Source organism: Globicephala melas, chromosome 19 (assembly GCF_963455315.2).
Source record: "Globicephala melas chromosome 19, mGloMel1.2, whole genome shotgun sequence".
Taxonomy (NCBI): domain Eukaryota; kingdom Metazoa; phylum Chordata; class Mammalia; order Artiodactyla; family Delphinidae; genus Globicephala; species Globicephala melas.
The window spans coordinates 44154458-44167114 of NC_083332.1; the positions used below are offsets into that span (position 1 = coordinate 44154458).

Consider the following 12657-nt stretch of genomic DNA (forward strand, 5'->3'; position numbering starts at 1 on the left):
TGCTGGGGAGTCAAGGGAAGGGTGGTTGGTCGCTGCTTGGCTGGTCCCAGAACATGCACCAAAGCACAGCATATTCTGTTTGTGACATTTTATTGATGCTGGGGGGCAGGGAGGAAACCTAGAAGTGTATGTGGGGCCAAGGGGCCCCAGGTAGGGACAGGGCAGGTGTTGAGGCCTGGCCACTACTGGGCAGGGAAGACAGTGTTGCCACTGAATGCACAAGGGATGAGCTGCTGTCGGTACTCCAGGGGCAGGTGCCGCTCCACGAGCACATGCAGGGAGACTTGGTCACTGACCAGGCCCTGCCTGCAGCAGAGGAAGATAGAGAATGAGAGAATCAATGCCAGCACTCCCACACCCAGCACCTCCCTGCTTCCATCCACTTACCTTCGCATCAGCAGCTCCAGGTCCTCTGGCCTCACAGTCTTGCGACCAGCATGAGCAGCAAATACCTCCAGGTCGTCACAAAGATGCTGGAAATACTTGTCCAGGCTGCCAAGAAAGTAGGGGTAAAACAGACTGTTCATGATCTGAGGGGCTTCTCTCCCCACCCCAAGTGTCAAGGACTCACCACTTCTCCACCATTTCCACAGCCTTCTTCTCCATAGGCATCTTAGCATAGAAGCTAAAGAGTTTCGCATAGTGGTTCAGTCCAGTCTTGTAGGGATCTTGACGGGGTCTGGAGCCAGGGATTCGGGGCTTGGGAGGAAGCCTGGCCGACAGAGGCTCCGGAGGCTCTGAAGGTAACCTAGGGGCAAGGAGTGAACAGAGTTAGCTGAACTGCTGCTACCTAAAGAGGCCGCTAATCAAACATAAGTCTTGCTGGCTCCTGCCAAGACTGGGGCCCTTGTGCTCCTTGGCCAGGCTGGACCAACAGCTCCAACCATTTCTGGGGGGCAGTGGGGACAGGGGGCTATGTAGAAGCCTGGTCTTTCCCTGGGGCCCCAACCCTCCACAATCTGGACACAATGTCCCAGTCTAGCCTCATCATACAAACCAGTACTTGCTCAGGCCCATGATCCTCAGGCTTTGGCATGGACATTCCCCCTACTCAGCCCACTCTGCCTGTCCCATTCTGCTAATCCTCCTCCAGGAAGCCTTCTCTGACTGCATACTAACCTAGGCACTTCCCCCCTGCCCAGGCTCCTCTAAGCCCCTGCAAGCAGGCACCAGACAGATGTGCTGAGTGGGCCCCATCCAGCCCACCTTAGGGTGTTCTCCTGGGTAATCATCTATATACCTAAAGGAAGAGTGATAAGAGTGATAACTCTGTGGTACCCAATGCCAACCTCAGTACCTGCCCCCTTCCAAGAGGCCCATGTGGAACAGGGTCGTGGGATCTTACACTGCAGTGCTAGGCGGTGGAGCTGGCTCAAGAAACTGAAGTCGCCTGGCCCGAAGGAACTCTGGGGTGCTGGAGGCCAACTCTGGGCTTGCTGCAGAGGAAGGGCAGGGTTACAGAGGGCACAGGCCAGACCATCTCACTCAACCCTGAAGGCCCACAGCCTCCTTATCCTGTTCCTCGAGGGCTCCATCTAGCTCCAGCCAAGCAAGGGGCCTTTCAGAGTTTCCCTGGACCAAGACCACCTGTGCCCAGAAACACAAGCCAGGTAAGCCCCTCCTCCAAGGCCAGGGACACAGCTGTCCCTTACCCACCCACCCCCTGATCCCTGCACTGGGCCCCTTACCTGTTCTACCAGAGGTGTCTTCATCCCCTGAAGATCCTTCTGGCTCCTTGGCCTCGACAGCCCCCCAGGATCCCTCTGCTTCGGTCACTTCTATGTGTCCTTCAACCTCTTCTGCTCTGGCGGATCCTTGTGCTTCTGCTGCCTTCTCCACTTCCCTCAAGCTTTCTTCCATTCTTTCCTCTGCCTCCTCACCTACTCCATTCTGTAAGGGCTCTACTCCATCTTCTCCAGAGATATTACTGCTGATGTTCGGAAAGCCCATAGCAAGGGCATCAACCTCCTCCACCTTTCCTGCCAGAAGCTGGGCTGCTTTCCCAGCACCTGAATCAAGGGGAGAGAATATAGGCTGGAAAAGCAGTAGGCCAGGGCTGTAGCCCTGAGAAAGGTAAAGATGGAGTAGTAAAACCCAGCCTAGCCCATCAAGGAAGGAAGAGGGCCAGAGGCAGCCCCAGGGTACTGGTTTGGAATCTCCTGGCCCAACACTGACTCTGCTCTTGGATGGAGGGATCAACAGCCCTCCAAAGGGACTCGGGGGTGACGGGGTACATGTATGGGCCTGAGGAGGAAAAAACACCAATGCCAATTCTTGCTTAAGCTAGGCTTGGCTCCAGGTTGCGTGCCCCACATACTCACCGTTGTTCTGCAGCCCAAGCCCACTGCTCCATGTCCTGCGACTGGCAGCCCTCTCCACATCTTTAGCCCCAGAGTGAGAGCGGCAAGGCAGGGAGTGGTGCACACTGGGGGAACGGCCAACCAAGGGCTGGGAGAAGGGCTGGGTGTCCTCCAACACTGTGTCTGTTGGCAGAGTAGCAACAGGGGTTCTGAGGCTGTCATCTGGAGATCAAGGTCCAGTTGGCACTCAGTGTTTTGCACGCCCACCTGCTGTTCTGCTAGCCAGTCACCAGGGCCTGGGTAGTGGACCCACAAGCTTGCCCAAGTGGCCCTCAGAGAAAGAAGACTGAGCCTATTCTAAGCCTAATCTCCCTTCCACAGCTCTCCTTGCTTACCTTCCTGCTCCTTAGCCTGGCATTCCCAGGCTCCATAGGTTGCCCCACCCAATCTGCTCACCCATGCCTCCATTCTCCACTTCTCGTTCAGGTCCCTCTGCCTGCAACCCTTCTCTTATCCTGGTGAACTTGACTTGTCTTTTGGAATCAGGCTCCCAGGTCAGCTCTGACTGAACAGCTGATCCTGAAACCTAGCCTCTTTTAACCTCCCAATAAGCTCCAGCCACCATATCACACCCCTTGCCTACCCTCAGTCCTGTAGCTCTTCAAGGATATGGGGTCCTGGAAGATACTGAGGGACTAAGACTGGGCCCCCGGAAGACAAGAGGCAATTTGCAGAAAGAAAGCAGAAAGTCCTCATAAACCTACTGGCCAGGCTTGCTCACTGTTCTTGACTCAAAGGAGAGAGGAGCAACCCTGGACTCAGCAGCACCTCCCATCAATCATGGGGGGAAACTTTCCCCACAGGCCAGAAGACAGAAATCTCAACCTTACCTGGAGGAGCCAAGGCCAGGGAAGTATCTCGCAGATCCTGCAAAAGTGTACCCACATCTACAGCTCGGCGGGTAGGAGGTCTGCGGGCCAAACCAGGCCTCTTCACTGATTGTGTTTGCAGAGGTGTGGCGAAGGTCAAGTTGAGGGAGCTGATGGGAGGGACAAGGCACAAAGGAAAGTCAGGTACCTGAGGTCCAACCACCCTCCCCCACCCCAGGAGTCCCCCAGCTGCCCCGGTGCTCTCATCTCTTAGAACCCAGCCACCATGCTGTGAGCATGGAGCAGTTATGGCCAGACTGCATTCTATTCAGCACCCCCTTCCCCAAGCCTCTCCTCCACCAACTCCCGGAACAGGCAACAGCACCTGGTGAGGGAAGAGGCATCAGCATTCCCATGAGGCTCTGCAAGAGGATGTAAAAAGAAACCATAATAAGTTACCCAGGCCTCTCTCAGTCCTCCTCAGTCTCTCCAGAGGACAGAGAGGGTGGCCACAGGTGTTGTCCAGGACCTCACCTTGGGAGGGAGGCAGTCCCAAGTCCACTCCTTGCTGAAACACTGACAACCTCAGTCTCTGCTTCCTTCTGCCAAGAGCCAGCAGACCTGGAGCCAGGGTTGTGGGGGGCTCAAGTTCAGGAAGCTGCAACTCCAGGCTACAAGGATGGAGCTTTTCTCAGACAAGCCAGGGCACCCAACTCCGGCTCTTAGAGCCCCAAGAGGCTCCCTGACTAGTAATGCCCAGCAGCCTAGCCCAAGGAGGGAATTTACTGCACCTGCCCCGACCGCTTTCCCGTCTGGAAGCCTGGACCACCTGCGGTGCCAGCACTGGCTTCACCACTGACTCTGGCATTAGGATGGAAGATTCCGGGGCTGTAGAAATAGCAAGGAGAGAGTGGAGTTGGCAGGGAAGGCTTCCCTAAATGAGAGATATCACAGGGCTGGTGCCTGATTCTCACTGCAGGCCAGTGCTCACTCACCAGTTAGTAAGATGTTCTTCAGCAGAGTCCGGGGTGTCTGTTCCTCCAAGTGTCCACTGGCTTGAACATGGGCCAATCTGTCAACAGACTTTGGGTAAAAGCATCAAGCAATCAATTTGTTCCTTTGCCTTGACAGTCCCTCAAGGTGGGCTCCAGAGCAGAGCTATAACTCAAGAGCCCCCGAAGGCAACCAGAGCCCTGTAGTGATCAGCGGGTAGAGCACTTACCCTGGCTCTATTAGAACAACGCCTGGCAGTCGTCTTTGTTTGGCTCCTCAGCCTCCTAGAGGAAGGTGTTTGAAGCAGGGCTCTCTGGACACTGTGTAAAGAGCAGCAACTGTGAGAATTATGTAGGGAGGGTGAACTAGCGACGGGTCTTCGTCAGGGATCTTGGCTGAAGTCCTTTACCCTCAGGGACAGGGACCAGAAACCACTTGCCCTCCCACAGCCCTATTCCCAGTTCTATATCAACAGGGTTGTGGATGAAAGGGAGCCGAGGGGTATGGGAAGAGAGAAGGAATATGATGACCCAGCCAGAGAGAAGGGCTGAGGAAGGCTTCACTGAGGTGACTACAGCAGAAGTAGGGGTTAACCACACAGATAAGAGGAACAACTGGAAATGTATCCATTCTAGACACTAAAACAATTCAGGGATATTTCAATATTTTTAAACCTTTTAAGTACTAGTCAGGGTCTGACAGCAACCTCCACATGGGTCACCCCAGCCCTACTCTCTCCAATCCAATCCCCTCTCAGATTCCAGAACCACATAAATGTTCCTCTGGCACAACTCCCACCTCATCACTCACAGGTCTAAAACCTATAATGAATGGCTTCCCATTGTCTATAAAGGAACTGCACTGCCCCAGGAAGTCAGCAGATGCCATCTTCCACCCTCTCTGCACCATAAGCTCACCACAGCCCTCACCCACTGACACTCCCACCACGTCAGGCCAAATTCGCTGCTCTCTAGCAAAGAATCTTTCCAGTTCCTGCCTCCTGACTGCTACCCAGGCTACGCTCTGCAACTCCTTTCCCATCTTTCAGCTGGGAACCGCTTGAGAGACTGTTCAGGGCAGATGCCTGGACATACTCTGGAGAAAACTGGCCTAGAGAACATAGCAGAGGTCCAGATTCTGAGCACCTATCCTTCGCTTCCAGAAGCGGACCCCCAAGGACGCCTGTATAATTGAGCTCTGAGGTCCCGAGCGGCCTGGAGTCTCAGGGGTGGGCGCACAAACAGCTGACCCGATCCCTGCGAGGAGAAAGGAGCCTGTTCTCAGAGCCCTGGACTCTGCTCCTCTCCGAGACTCAGTTTCCGTCTCCAAACAGGGTCAGCTCTGGACCCCATCGCCCACTCCCTCAGGTTGTTCTTGTGTTGGGGCAGCGCCCTCACATACTCAGTCCGAGCACTCCGGGGTCGCCGCGGGGTGCGAGGATCCGCTGTATCCAGCACGCGCCGTAGCAGCGTGCGCGTCGTAGGCTCGCTGTCCCGGCTATAGCTGTCCGCCATCGCCTCAGCAGCCAGCCCTCCCAGCCGCTTCAGCAGCTGGCCTTCAGTAGCCGCTTCAGATCACCGCCTTCCCGCCGCCACATTTAAGCCAACTCTCGCGATGCTGCTGAATTTAGGTCAACTCTCGCGAGGCTGCCGCACAGCCCCACGGGAATTGCAGTTCTAGTCCTGCCGCCGGCTTCGCCCGGTGTGTACAGTGGTGGTAGCAAACGGGTTTTGCGGGCATCCTTACCTTGAGCCTGGGCAAGTATGTGCAGCCAGTCGAAGTTTCGGTTTCCTCACCTAAGGTAAGGTGAGGGTGATAACCACCTAATAAGGGTGTGTGTGTGTGTGTGTAATGAGTCAATTAGATAATGTTTAACTCAGGATCTGACAAGTAATAAGCCAGGTCATGAATAAATAGCAGGGACTATTTGTGAGAATGTCTCTCATTCTCATCTCCCTCTCCGAAGATGAGGAGAGACACATTTGGGCCAGGAAAAAAATAACTGTATTTTATATGTGACCTGATCAGATTTGCATTTGCAAAGACCGATGTGTCTATAGGACCTGTATCTATCACAAGAGATCAGTTTGCGGGCTTAGAGGCTAGTGGGCTGTTTGTGATCCAGCAGAGATGTTAAAATCTCCAAACATCAGCAATTCTGAGATAAATTTCGGCTCTCAAAAGTTCTGTTAATGCTGGAGACTCCATTACCATATTTTCACCAATTGACAGCCCCCTGCCCCCTTTCTTACATTTTAATGGGAATTGAAATAGAACTTGAGCTCTGAGTTTCCTGTGGAGTTCTCCTTCATGCTCCTAAATTATGTGTAAAGTTTCAGATACTGGCAGTGGCGTGGGCATATTTGTGCTTATGTTAAAAAATAGAGCAAAGAAAAAATAAGATTCTTGCTTCTCAAAATTAGAGAACTGCAGAGGAAAATCATATCAATATTCCTCGTCATTTAGATCTGACCTTTGTGTTATCTGGCTTAAATTGCTAGCCCTTTGCAGGCACATTTCCGCGATCACTATCAACCACCTAAGTGCAATATTTATTTATTATTTGTAAAGCTTTGGACTGGATAATATGGAAAAAACATTAAAAACTTTTCAAAACAATTTGAGAATGAGCTTACTTTTCACAGCATTATTTGTGTTTGCATAGATTGTCTTTACTGTGTTTACACGATTGATTAAACTTTATATTTACTATTTGTCAAAAAAACAAAACAAAACACAGGGACTGCCCTGCTGGTGTAGCGGTTAAGAATCCACCTGCCAATTCAGAGGACATTCGAGCCCTGGTCCGGGAAGATCCCACATGCTGCGGAGAAACTAAACCCGTGCACCACAACTACTGAGCCTGCGCTCTAGAGCCCGCAAGCCACATCTACGGAACCTCAGTGCCACAACTACTGAAGCCGGTGAGCCTAGAGCCCGCGAGCAACAACTACTGAAGTCTGCGCGCCTAGGCCCCGTGCTCCACAACAAAGAGAAGCCACTGCAGTGAGAAGCCTGTGCACTGCAACGAAAAATAGCTCCCTCTTGCCTCAACTAGAGAAAGCCTGTGTGCAGCAACGAAGACCCAATGCAGACAAAATAATAATAATATTTTATAAATATTGTTTTTGTTTTGCGATACGCGGACCTCTCACTGTTGTGGCCTCTCCTGTTGTGGAGCACAGGATCTGGACGCGCAGGCTCAGCAGCCATGGCTCACGGGCCCAGCCGCTCCGCAGCATGTGGGATCCTCCCGGACCAGGGCACGAACCTATGTCCCCTGCATCGGCAGGCGGACTCTCAACCACTGCGCTACCAGGGAAGCCCCATAAATATTGTTTTAAATAATAAAACACTGGGGGAATTCCCTGGTGGTTCAGTGGTTAGGACTCTGCGCTCTCACTGCCGAGGGCCTGGATTCAATCCCTGGTCCAAGAACTAAAATCCCACAAGCCGCGTGGTGTGGCCAAAAAACACAAGAAAGCAAAACCAAAACCGAACAATCAAAAAAACTGGGGGCTTCCCTGGTGGCGCAGTGGTTGAGAGTCTGCGTTCCCATGCAGGGGACACGGGTTCGAGCCCTGGTCTGGGAAGATCCCACATGCTGTGGCGCAACTAGGCCTGTGAGCCACAACTACTGAGCCTGTGCATCTGGAGCCTGTGCTCTGCAACAAGAGAGGCCATGATAGTGAGAGGCCCGCGCACCACGGTGAAGAGTGGCCCCCGCTTGCCGCAACTAGAGAAAGCCCTCGCATAGAAACGAAGACCCAACACAGCCAAAAATAAATAAATTAATTAATTAAAAAAAACCCACACAAATAACCAAGGATTACATTGGTTGTAAACAGAAATGCAATGGTAATGTTTGGGTGTTGGGACCAGAAAAATAGTTCTTTTTTTCCCCATTGTCGTTTATGTTTCTAGAACATTTTAAGTATGGGTCTGTTTTACAATAAAGAATAACAAACTTGGACTTCCCTGGTGGCACAGTGGTTAGGAATCCGCCTGCCAATGCAGGGGACACGGGTTCGAGCCCTGGTCTGGGAAGATCCCACATGCCGCGGAGCAACTAAGCCTGTGCACCACAACTACTGAGCCTGTGCTCTAGAGCCCGCACGCCACAACTATTGAAGCCCGCGCACCTAGAGCCCGCGCTCTGCAACAAGTGAAGCCACTGCAATGAGAAGCCCAAGGACTGCAACAAAGAGTAGCCCCTGCTTGCCGCATCTAGAGAAAAGCCCGTGTGCGGCAACAACGACCCAATGCAGCCAAAAATAAAAAGGAATAACTAAAAAAGTGACAGTTAACTTGGAGTGCTTTTGCAAACTTTTAAAAGGCCCGATTTATTTTGTTTTTATATCAAATAATTAGAAATAATATATAAACTAGGCTTCGAATTCATACCCGTGGTCTGTAATCAGAAGAGAAAAAAGTGAGGAAGGAGAGTCAGGAGAAAGGGTGAAGAACGGCAAGAAGTGGGAGAAACGGGGAACTCGGCAAAGGAGGGCTAGCTTACACGTAATTCTCCATGACGAGTGCCTGGCCTCCTCTCTGGTTTTCCACAGCTTCTCTTGCCCTTTAGAACACTTTCCCCAAGGAAGTCGAGGGAGTGGGGAGGTGACTTGTTACAATACAAATCCTGTCCAACCTCTCGTTTAACACCCCTCCAACAGTTCCCAGTCACCGGCAGAATAAAATCACAAATCTTTTAACTTGGCCCAGTTTGTTATCTTTCGGAGCTTCTGCTATTCTGGCTACCCTTGAGGATCCTTAAGGGCAGAGCCTAGCTCCTTCCTGCCTCAGGTTCTTACAGGCTGGTTCCCGGGCAAAAACCAGCGACTCCTCCCTAACCAAGCTTTTCGTGGATTTTTTCTTCCTGGGCCTCCGCCTCCCACTTCTCCTTCTCCCTTGTTGATTTTTTTTTTTTTTTTGTAGCGTTTATTTCTGTGATTAGACATCCATTAGTGTGCATTCATTCACATCTATTATCCAAAAGTCTGACCCTCATCCCTCTATAGTCAGGCCGGGTCGGTATGGTTCCTGCAAGGTTCCCAACTCCCTGCACTATGCTCGGTGCACAGTAGGCGCCTAGTGATGACTATGTTTAGGTCAATAAGACAGTCAAGGCAAGCGGCATCTGAGTCGGGGGAGAATCTCTAATTCAGACAAAAGGGCTCCCTGAGGTCCTCTGGGGCGCTGAGGCTTAGGTCCTTCCTCCCCTCCCCCGCAGGAATGCCGTGGACTCAGCAGCTCAGGGTTGGGGTACCGCTTCCGGCGAACAACACAACCTCGTCCGAATCCTGGTCCGCTTGCAATCCGACCTTTCCCTTAGGCGGCGCTCCAGGCCGCAGCCGCCAAGTTTAGCGCAAGGCATTTCGGGACTTATAGTTTCCGTGGGCACATGCCCAGGGCGCTTGCGCACTGGAGAGACGCGCGCCGCCCGACCCCCATCAGGATTCCAGGTCCTTGCGAAGGGCGCTCCAAGCGACAGAGTTCCAACCGAATACGCCTCTCTAGTCCGCCGAGGGTGAGCCGTGTAGGGTAAAAGTCCGCTCTACGTGGGCTGTCGCGGTGCCCTGCAAAGAGACCGGAACAAGCGCGCCCCGCTCCGGAAGTGAGCGGCTTCTGCCGCGGTGCATTGTGGGGGGCGTAGTCCTCTTTCCCAGGCGGTCCTTCGCGGCGTCCCTGGGGCCCACTCTGGAGCGCAGGCGGGCGGCTGGGCGGCTGGCTCGGCGCGGGCCGACGGGAGGCGTATTCTGGGCACGGGGCGCCGGGCCAGGCCGGCCGCGCCGGGCGGCAGTAGTGGGAGGCTGCCGAAGGCCTCGCGCGGTGCCGCCCGTCGAGGGGCGGGCGGCGGCATACCGACCGGGCCGTCGAAAGGCTCAGAAGGCCGGTGGGCTGGGCCGGGCCGCGCGGCGCAGCCATGCCTGGCTTTACGTGCTGCGTGCCAGGCTGCTACAACAACTCGCACCGGGACAAGGCGTTGCACTTCTACACGTTTCCCAAGGACGCTGAGCTGCGGCGCCTTTGGCTCAAGAATGTGTCCCGTGCCGGCGTCAGTGGGTGCTTCTCCACCTTCCAGCCCACCACGGGCCACCGTCTCTGCAGCGTTCACTTCCAGGGCGGCCGCAAAACCTACACGGTGCGGGTCCCCACCATCTTCCCGCTGCGCGGCGTCAACGAGCGCAAAGTAGCACGCAGACCCGCGGGGGCCGCAGCCGCCCGCCGCAGGCAGCAGCAGCAGCAGCAGCAGCAACAGCAGCAGCAGCAGCAGCAACAGCAACAACAACAACAACAGCAGCAGCAGCAGCAGCCGTCGCCGTCCGCCTCCACTGCCCAGACCGCCCAGCTGCAGCCGAACCTGGTATCTGCTTCTGCGGCTGTGCTCCTCACCCTTCAGGCTGCTGTGGACAGCAGCCAGCCTCCGGGATCCGTGCCTCCGGCTCCCACCACTCCCACGGGAGAAGATGTGAAGCCCATTGACCTGACGGTGCAAGTGGAGTTCGCGGCCGCAGAGGGCGCAGCCGCCGCGGCCGCTGCGTCGGAGCTAGAGGCTGCTACAGCAGGGCTGGAGGCCGCCGAGTGCCCCATGGGCCCCCAGTTGGTGGTGGTCGGGGAAGAGGGCTTCCCTGATACTGGCTCCGACCACTCGTACTCGTTGTCGTCAGGCACCACAGAGGAGGAGCTCTTGCGCAAGCTGAACGAGCAGCGGGACATCCTGGCGCTGATGGAGGTGAAGATGAAGGAGATGAAGGGCAGCATCCGTCACCTGCGTCTCACCGAAGCCAAACTCCGTGAAGAACTACGCGAGAAGGATAGGCTGCTGGCCATGGCTGTCATCCGCAAGAAGCACGGAATGTGAACGAGTCCCCTTTCGGCCTTCGGGACTCCCAGACTCCTGCCAGCTTAGAGGGACCTGAGGCCACCGCTGTTGAACTCCCTCATACTCCTGGGGCACTGGTTGGCAGTACTGAGCCTTAGGGCAGCTGGACTCTTTTGCTGGTGACCAAGCACCCTCTCTTGTTTCTTCCTGAAGCAAGGTCCTGAAGTCTGGGATCTCAGACTCTGCACTGGTGACACCAGCAATTATGACTTTGTCTACCCCTCCCTACCTTCACTCCCCAACCCCAAGTTTATGTTGCAGGTTCTGGTTAAGCAGAGGCTTCAGAACCACTGAACTTGAAACTTATCCCCTAGGGATGCAGGCGAGATGCCCAAGGACTGTGGCTTTGGGAAAACAACTGAACCTTGAGTTTGGCCGGCAATCAGAGACAACTCTTCTGTGTGTAGTGATAAGAGATCCAAGTAACATCAGTTCTACTTTTTGTGCTTTTCCTTCCCAGGTGCAGCCTGTGATTCTGATGGGGACTGGCAGATCTGTGCCTCTGCCTCCTAGGACCTCCCTCCCAGGAGGCCATCGACAAGGGGATCTAGGTGACCTGTTGATGGAGATCCAGCTTGCCAGGGACTTAGGTCTATCCTGTTATGTTTGCTACTGGTTACAAATTCTATTTTCTGTACAATTAGTCAGACTAAAGTTTTCACTGTGTTTGTTTGGCAAAACAGATTAAACAGAAAGTAAGGTTTTTATTTGGGTTTCGCCAATTTATTTTTATAAGGACTCAGCTAAGGGACCCTGAAACATGGGGAGATGGACTTCCTGATAGGCCTCCACCTTCGCCGCCTTAGGTCTCAAGGACCAGGCTGACCCTGAGAGTAGAGATGCTTCAGTGACTAGGTTTCTCCATAAAGAGGCCCTAAGCACAAGGACCCTGGCCTTATAAGGTCTTTGCAGAGTTCCAGCTCACCCCGAAGAGTTTGGAAATTGCACCAAATGGTCCTGGTTTGTCCATGGGTTAGCTCCCTCTGTCCTTTCAACTGGGAGAAGGAGCAACTGAGAACTAAACTGAATTGTGGCAGCCCACTTCTCTGAGGGTTTTGAATTCCTTAAGAATTTTCAGCTGGAGTTGAATTTTGCTCACTATTTTAGCCCTTAGGCCTAGTATGGTGTCTGGCACACATGGGCACGCAGTTACTTAAATCAGTGAAGACCGTAGCTGGAGACAGCCATGGACTCTTATACAGATACCTTTGACTTTGGTACACTTTCATTGTGAAGGAGGTGGATCCATAGAGGACTTTAAGCATAGGAGTTGGAATTGGTGACCCTTGACTCATTTTCTTGGCTGTTAACATCTTTCTTTAGATTGGATATTGTAGCGGCAAGGTGACATTTTTATTTATAGTTCCAAGTAATTTAGCTCAAAGCTAGCTACAGATGCCTTTAAAGCTAGCCATGTTTAACATGGGTGTTGGGGCACAAATGGACACTTATTGGGCTCCATAAAACATATGACTCCTTTCTCTGTTACTTATGGAAAAAGCCACTTACCTGGGGTCTTTCCCTGTGGTTTCAAACTGGAATGACTCTAAAATTAATGTCTCTCTAATTTCTGCTCTTCTTCTGGTCCCTTGGCACTGATTTGAGAAACAAG

General features: G+C 53.3%; 2 protein-coding genes across 3 annotated transcripts; one reads left to right on the plus strand and one right to left on the minus strand.

Moving 5' to 3' along the window:
- Window positions 1-73: 73 nt before the first annotated feature.
- Window positions 74-9797, minus strand: CENPT (centromere protein T). Of its 2 annotated transcripts, none has more exons than XM_060289396.1 (13): window positions 8679-9797; window positions 4392-4482; window positions 4165-4252; window positions 3961-4057; window positions 3704-3840; window positions 3555-3591; window positions 3191-3339; window positions 2322-2483; window positions 1689-2009; window positions 1346-1436; window positions 572-748; window positions 388-492; window positions 74-306 (listed from the first exon to the last, which is right to left on the minus strand). In XM_060289396.1, the coding sequence occupies exons 1-13, from the start codon at window positions 8690-8692 to the stop codon at window positions 183-185; spliced, it is 1593 nt and encodes a 530-aa protein (XP_060145379.1). In that variant the 5' UTR covers window positions 8693-9797; the 3' UTR covers window positions 74-182. The 2 variants fall into 2 exon arrangements, with proteins under 2 accessions (XP_060145379.1, XP_030719480.1); XM_030863620.2 differs by lacking the exon at window positions 8679-9797 and adding an exon at window positions 5564-5676.
- Window positions 9607-11752, plus strand: THAP11 (THAP domain containing 11). The gene has a single exon (XM_030863636.3). The coding sequence runs from the start codon at window positions 10086-10088 to the stop codon at window positions 11022-11024; it is 939 nt and encodes a 312-aa protein (XP_030719496.2). The 5' UTR covers window positions 9607-10085; the 3' UTR covers window positions 11025-11752.
- The last annotated feature ends 905 nt before the right edge of the window (window positions 11753-12657 follow it).